The sequence below is a fragment of the Coregonus clupeaformis genome, chromosome 7, assembly GCF_020615455.1.
Source record: "Coregonus clupeaformis isolate EN_2021a chromosome 7, ASM2061545v1, whole genome shotgun sequence".
Classification (NCBI taxonomy): Eukaryota; Metazoa; Chordata; class Actinopteri; order Salmoniformes; family Salmonidae; genus Coregonus; species Coregonus clupeaformis.
Window position 1 is genome coordinate 25992390 of NC_059198.1, and position 8089 is coordinate 26000478.

At 41.0% G+C, this 8089-nt stretch overlaps 1 protein-coding gene across 2 annotated transcripts; it reads left to right on the forward strand.

Annotated features, from left to right (window-relative positions):
* Positions 1 to 6647: 6647 nt before the first annotated feature.
* On the forward strand, positions 6648 to 7854 carry LOC121570534 (proteasome assembly chaperone 3-like). Of its 2 annotated transcripts, none has more exons than XM_041882002.1 (3): positions 6648 to 6689; positions 7177 to 7407; positions 7539 to 7854. In XM_041882002.1, the coding sequence occupies exons 1-3, from the start codon at positions 6663 to 6665 to the stop codon at positions 7689 to 7691; spliced, it is 411 nt and encodes a 136-aa protein (XP_041737936.1). In that variant the 5' UTR covers positions 6648 to 6662; the 3' UTR covers positions 7692 to 7854. The 2 variants fall into 2 exon arrangements, with proteins under 2 accessions (XP_041737936.1, XP_041737937.1); XM_041882003.2 differs by having other exon boundaries at positions 6666 to 6735; positions 7539 to 7853.
* Positions 7855 to 8089: the final 235 nt, after the last annotated feature.

Below are 8089 nucleotides of genomic sequence, written 5' to 3' on the forward strand. Positions count from 1 at the left end.
GTTAGGGTTAAGGTTAGGTTTTGGGTTAGGTTAGGGTTAAGGTTAGGATTATGGTAAGGGTAAGAGTACGGGTTAGGGTTAGGGGTTAGGTTTAGGGTTAGTGGTTAGGGAAAATAGGATTTTGAATGGGACTGAATTGTGTGTCCCCACAAGGTTAACTGTACAAGACTGTGTGTGTGTGTGTGTGTGTGTGTGTGTGTGTGTGTGTGTGTGTGTGTGTGTGTGTGTGTGTGTGTGTGTGTGTGTGTGTGTGTGTGTGTGTGTGTGTGTGTGTGTGTGTGAGTGTGTGTGTGTGTGTGTGAGAGAGTGTCACGCCCTGGCTCTGGGGACTCTTAAATGTTGAGCCAGGGTGTGGATTTGCTATGTTTAGTTTTTCTATGTTTTTGTTCTAGATCGTTTGATCTATGTTGGCCAGGGTGGTTCCCAATCAGAGGCAGCTGTAGCTCGTTGTCTCTGATTGGGGACCATACTTAGGCAGCCTGTTTTGCACTAGTCTTTGTGGGATCTTGATCCGTAAAGGTTTGTTGTGTTATAACCTCAGGACGTCACGTATTGTTTGTTTGTTGTTTTTGCCGTTAAGTACGTTAAATAAAAGTATGTACGCTTATCACGCTGTGCCTTGGTCCGTGTCTTCAGAGAGATTTATTATATTGCTGTGTTCTTCAATACTGTGATGTGAAGGTACACTCCATTTCCACCCCATACATTTCCATTAATTAATCTTTGACGTTAGACTCCAGATGTTAGGACTGCAATTTCAATTAAACATATTGTTAAGCGCCATATTACATTTGGAATCTGTGTTTTACAGATAATAGTAAATTAATCACACATCACATAATTTTCAGGCAGGTGTCATTCAAAGATATGCAAAGAAAGAACACATAATATCCATTCATACAGTATCGAAGAGACTTGATGAGGCTATACGTAGAAGAAACACATTTGAATAAATTTGAAATGCAGTGTAGTAATGGGAAGGAAGGAAGTGACTTCTGCAATTAGGGAGATAATTACTCACAGTTAAGATGACATTTTGACACTGCAAACTTTAATCTGCATATGAGAGAGAGAGAGAGAGAGAGAGAGAGAGAGGAAGAGAGAGAGAGCATTAAAGTGAGAAAGATTATTGTGCCGGCTAGGGCACTGAGACAAATGATGAGGTGACAACCAGGTTTTAGCAATAGGGTGCTTTTCATGTCCTCTATTAATATAATAGTGACCCTCAAAATATTAATATTATTAATGGCAACAAACAACTTCCAGTTAAAGTGAATGTTTGATATGTGTTGTTTACCATCAATATTCAGTACTTCATTAAATTGACCGGGAGGAGAGAAAGGACCTCATGATATACTTAGATTGCACCTATTGACCAACAAAAATGTCTGCCGGAATAACTAAATTATTTACTTCAATGCTGGCTGAGGGGTGAATAAATACTAGCGAAAAGTAACATGCATCAGTGAGGAATCCATGTTATGCAGTAGGCCTATCAAAACATGTCAACTAATAAAAGTAGAACTCTGTTAAATATTTCATGACTTTTTATAAGTGCAGTAAAATGAATAGCCTACTCCTCTCTTCAATTAAATGATTCCTGACTCTGTCAGTAGGCCTAGTACAGTACATTATTGAATGTGAATAGCTGTTAAAAATGTCCAGCTATAGCAATTAAGAAAGACAATCACACTTTAATTACCCTGGTCTTAAATATCCTCGCTATTAAATTGAGTCATTCAATGGATTTAATATGTCAATCATGGCTATATAATCCCTGTCTCATTAGAAACCAGCTTTAAAATAAAATGAATATGAGCAAATGCAGTTGAGAAGGGGAACAAAAGAGGGCTAGGTATGTGCTGAAATTTAGGAGTTAAGACTGGGGATGAAATGTACTTTAATTAAATCCTGCCAGAGTCAGACAATCACGCTTATCTCCCCTATGTGGGGGTGCATAAAGAGACAAAGCTCCATACACAGTTTTACAAGAACATAAAACAGATATTAAAATGATAGTGCTTTACCTCCAGAGGTATTCATGAACAATGAATGAGCTTGGTCTTTCTTTTTAATTTGCATGATCGAGCCACTCCCATGCTTTTCTCACACTGTCTTCCTGGCACACAACTAAAATCTGTAATGTCCTAATTGGAAATGTTATGTACAGTATCTGTGCAGTGTGCAATTATGAATCCTTTTTTCAGCATGTCTACTGCATGAGTGCATGAATACAAATGGCTTTGCATTTTGTTAGAAGAAACATTTGGACTTAAAGGTAGACTCAGCGATATGACATAGATGCAGAAAGTAAACAGCATAGTGGTTTAATTTCCGAAATAACTAAGAATGTTGAAATGCGAGGCTCAACTCCTCCGCTGTTCTGGTCCCGTGGCTACCACACTGTAACAGTGTGAAGCAAACCCGTGCACATGCAGATACTGTGTGTGACTGTGTGAGAGCGAAGTCTTACATCTCATCTCAACATCTGCGGTGCTGCTCGTGGCAACCCCATTTCGAGTCTACCTTTAAAAAGAATGTAATGTCAGTTTCACTGCATCTGTTTCATTTGCCATTCAGTACCATTCATTCAGTGATACATGTAAATCAGCCTGGACTCATAGGAACATAGTAAATGTAGATCTGGACCCTCAAATTAGTAGGATATGTTACGTTTGGTATGGTTACATAAAGTTTACTTAAGGCAAAAACAAAAGGAGGTTGGTTGGTTGGTTGGTCGGATTTACATACAGAATAATACGAAATGCTGTGAGACGGGGTTGTGTGAATCTACACCACACCTTGGAATGGAGATTGGAGATCCAAATACAGCAGGGCTAGACTCATTCTGTACTTGAAAACCAGACCAAACGTTGTAGTTGTAGGCTATAAAGTAGGCAAACATCTTAATTGTTGAGGGGATTTAAACAAATGGCACTGTCATGTAGCAACAACTAATCATTAATATGCAACAGTAAGCTGATCTACTACGCCCCCAATATTTGCCACATCCATATGGTCTACAGTGGTGACAGCTGCTCCTTCAGTCAGGAAGAGATGAGTGAAGAGAGGGGCCTGCCTTGTGCCTATGCTAGTCAAATGAAGGGAACGCAGCCCTGGTGACAAAAATGCAAGCTTTGCAACTTTTTTCAGGTGGATGCGATGCAGCGAGACTCCCCTGAAGTCTGCCAGTGCAGCGCCAGGATGATGCACAAAGAGTCATCTCTATGAACATGACATAAAATGTCAAATAGACCAGGCTCAACGGAATTGTTGTGCACTCTCCTGAGGCGCTCAGACTGAGGAAGAAGATAACATGAAAGCACCCCTCAGCCGGGTGTCCTTGAGTCCGCTACCTGGGGTTTCACATTCAGGTAGCAGGCCTAGCAGAAAAAACTACCTTGATCTTTGAAAGGGAAAGGGTTCGACTCTGATGTAAATAAATTAAAACATAGGGTACGAAGGTGTATGGTGAGATTATCAGCATGGCTACCAAAATCTCCAAGTAGAAGTATTTTATCAAAGTTCACAAAGAATAAGAAATCAGAAAGGTCACACACAGACAGGGTTGGTTGTTAGCCTACAATTTCCATTTCAGGGTATCTTTCTTTTTGTATGTTTAAGACAATCTTAGAAAGTTAGCTGGATAACTTTATATGCTATGTTGTCATATATTTGATGACAGACTTTGACAAGAGGGATGGTTCCCTCCCTTGTGTTCTGTAGCCTACACAACTGCACGAACGCGCACAAGACCTAGATTATACATTTGGAAAGTATCAAGACCCCTTCCCCTTTTCCAAATGTTGTTACGTTACAGCCTTATTCTAAAATGTATTAAATTATATATTTTCTAATCAATCTGCACACAAAACCCCATAATGACAAAGAGAAAACAGGTTTTTGGAAATAAGTATTCAGCCCCTTTGCTATGAGACTCGAAATAGAGCTCAGGTGCATCCTGTTTCCATTGATCATCCTTGAGATGTTTCTACAACTTGATTGGAGTCCACCTGTGGTAAATTAAATTGATTGGACATGATTTGGAAAGGCACACACCTGTCTATATAAGTTCCAAAGTTGACAGTGCATGTCAGAGCAAAAACCAAGTCATAAGGTCGAATAAATTGTCCGTAGAGCTCTGAGACAAGATTGTGTCGAGGCATAGATCTGGGTACCAAAAACAAAACATTTCTGCAGCATTGAAGGTCCCCAAGAACATAGTGGCCTCAATCATTCTTAAATGGAAGAAGTTTGGAACCACCAAGACTCTTCCTAGAGCTGGTTGCCCAGTCAAACTGAGCAATTGGGGAGAAGGGCCTTGGTCAGGAGGTGACCAAGAACCAGATGGTCACTTTGATATAGCTCCAGAGTTCCTCTGTGGAGATGGGGAGAACCTTCCAGAAAGACAACCATCTCTGCAGCACTCCACCAATCAGGCCTTTATGGTAGAGTGGCCAGACGGAAGTCACTCCTCAGTAAAAGCACATAACAGCCCGCTTGGAGTTTGCCAAAAGGCACCTAAAGGACTCTCAGACCATGAGAAACAAGATTCTCTGGTCTGATGAAACCAAGATTGAACTCTTTGGCCTGAATGCCAAGCGTCACGTCTGGAGGAAACCTGGCACCATCCATACGGTGAAGCACGGTGGTGGCAGCATCAGGATTGAGTCAGGATCGAGGGAAAGATGAACGGAGCAAAGTACAGAGAGATCCTTGATGAAAATCTTCTCCAGAGCGCTCAGGACCTCAGACTGGGGCGAAGGATCGCCTTCCAACAGGACAACGACCCTAAAAAGACAGCCAAGACAACGCAGGAGTGGCTTCGGGACAAGTCTCTGAATGTCCTTGGTGGCCCAGCCAGAGCCGGACTTGAACCCGATCGAACATCTCTGGAGAGACCTGAAAATAGCTGTGCAGTGACGCTCCCCATCCAACCTGACAGAGCTTGAGAGGATCTGCAGAGAAGAATGGGATAAACTTCCCAAATACAGATGTGCTAAGGTTGTAGCGTCATACCCAAGAAGACTCAAGGCTGTAATCGCTGCCAAAGGCGCTGCAACAAAGAACTGAGTAAATGGTTTGAATACTTATGTAAATGTAATATATAAATATATATATTTTTTTTATACATTTGCAAAAACTTCTAAAAACCAGTTTTTGCTTTGTCATTATGGTATATTGTGTGTAGATTGATTTTATTTATTTTTATAATCCATTTTACAGTAAGGTCAAGGGGTTTGAATACTTTCCGAATGCGCTGTATACAAAAGTATGTGGACACCACTTCAAATTAGTGGATTCGGCTATTTCAGCCACACCCGTTGTGACAGGTGTATAAAATCAAACACACAGCCATGCAATCTCCATAGACAAACATTGGCAGTAGAATGGCCTTAATGAAGAGCTCAGTGACTTTCAACGTGGCACCGTCATATGATGCGACCTTTCCAACAAGTGAATTCATCAAATTTCTGCCCTGCTAGAGCTGCCCTGGTCAAGAAGTGGTAGGCCACACAAGCTCACAGAACGGGAGTGGGACTACCGAGTTCCAAACTGCCTCTGGATGCAACGTCAGCACAAGAGCTGAGCTGTTCATGAGATGGGTTTCCATGGCCGAGCAGCCGCACACAAGCCTAAGATAACCATGCGCAATGCCAAGCGTTGCCGTTGGACTCTGGAGCAGTGGAAACGCGTTCTCTGGAGTGATGCATCACGATTCACCATCTGGCAGTCCGACAGACGAATCTTGGTTTGGCGGATGGCAGGAGAACGCTACCTGCCCCAATGTATAGTGCCAACTGTAAAGTTTGGTGGAGGAGGAATAATGGTCAGGGGCTATTTTTCATGGTTGGGGCTGTGCTGCTGGATACTCCTGATATACATCCAAATCCGATGCATTCTGAAAACTGAGCGCAAGTAGGCCTATGTCTGTCTTATTTTATGAAACATTTATGACAATGGCCACATCCCAACAGTACAACTAATTTAGCTATCAACTCAATGGATCAAATCAAAGACTCACCAAAAATTAAAAACTCTTGTTTTAGTTCCTTCCCCTCCTTTATTTTGCAGGGAGGTTGACCTAGGCTACTTTTCCTTTCCCCGCCACAAGAAGAGCGTTCGAGATTACCTTCTAAACATTGTGGCTGAGTGTGTAGCCTAAAACCGAAAACAATATGCTATGTTGGTTTATTATAAATATGCCTACTACTTTAACACAAAAAATTTGTAAACCCACAGTTGCACCTGCGTCTCTATAGCATTTCCCGAATACAGGTCATTATCACCGTACCTTCTGTTTTCACTCCTTGTACTCCGTGTCATATGCCAGAGAGACTGCACTTTCGGTAATTTCAATGTTCAATATTTAGCTTGACAAGGAGTGGAAACAGACTGGTACCCGGACTATAATTCATACTCCGAAGATGGAATATGCCATTGCCATACCTTTAGTTTAGACACATCCAAAATCAGTTTTATCATAATTATGATTGTGTTTACAAATGTAAAAACCAATGCACACGTGCTCAATATGGCTCATCTCAGATCTGCGCTTAGAAGCGACAGGTCCTGCTGCGTCGTTTCATTCTTCAGTGGCAGTGCGCATGTGCGAAATTTTTAGAGGGACGCTTGAGAAACTGTAACTTCAGGTGATATCCATGCTTAATTTACAGCCTTCAATAAAGGTTAGTATTAAAGTTAACGGCAAACGGATGCCAACACAAGCACACGGTGAGGAATATTTCACCACTATTTACAAAATCTATCGGTATCTGATTATTTTTACGAACTAGCGTAGCTATAGCAGCATGCTATCGATGTGTCAGTGTAGCCTCGGCATACCCTAGTTCTGCTAGCCGATAGGAAATGCTACAGCAGCGGGGCGAGACTTTGGCTCTTCAGCCTGCGTTAGCCTAGTAGAAGGTTATCGAACCTAAAACATGTCTGAGATTCTGGTTGTTGTAATAAAGAGCTTATCAAACTGTAGGCTTTGCCTTCCGAATTATAGCTTGGTCAAAATGTTCTTGTACTTTCATTATGCAATATTTTGACTTCATGCTAGCGATATATGTTTGAGAATAATCTTTGAAAATGTTTATTTTGCAATAGAATAATAATGTGCCGTAATGTTTACTTTTATCATTGTGTTGCTTACATGTCTTTTTGTTTCAGGACAGAAAGAAAACCATGTCAACTCAGCCTCTCATCAGATCGAAGCAGACAGAGAAATCAATCAATGGAATATCCACACATGTTGTTTGCACAGAATTCAGCAACTACATATTTATAGTTCTCACACAGTATGGAAAGATTGGCACTTTAGTATCAGTCACACCTGACTCCAGATCAGGTGATATCAGCACTCCCATGTTCACCACCAAAGTATTGCTGGGAAAAGAAGAGGTAAGCAGCTAGACACCACTAGAATTGTTCATAATATTAGTAACATTGTATTGCTGTAGGTGACTGTACTATGAGTATGTGGCTGGCTACACTCTTCCTCACACACTGTCTTGTTTTATTTCTCTCTGCAGGCATTGACACACGTCTGTGCCAAAAACTTGGCAACATTTGTGTCACAAGAGGCAGGCAACAGGCCTGTTCTACTGGGGTTGGCACTCAAGGACAGTTCCATAGAAGCAATAAAGGCCATGAAAGATGTCATCAAAAGTTGTCAAGTCTGGTAACTACTGGTTCAGGGATGGAGAAACAGAATGGCCTACCTGGAAAGACAATAAAAAAAAAAAAGGCTTAATGCACTTAACAACTATGTTTTGCTCTGAATGTTTTTCCATCCTTTTAAAACTGTTATTTTGTTATCTGTTGTTACATTGTAGCATGAACTGTAAATGTGGGAATAAATATGTCATATAAATGTGAAGTTTATGCATTATAAATGCCCATGGAATTTTGGGGATTGAGTGAAAGCCAGTAGCCACAAACTGATTCGGTTTGAGACAACCATCTTTATTTTAAAGCCACACTGAATACCATCAGAGTGCATAACTAACACAAATGTAAAGAAAGGAGCAAATACATCCCATTCCCATAAAATTTTCACATGCAATATAGCATTTAATTTATT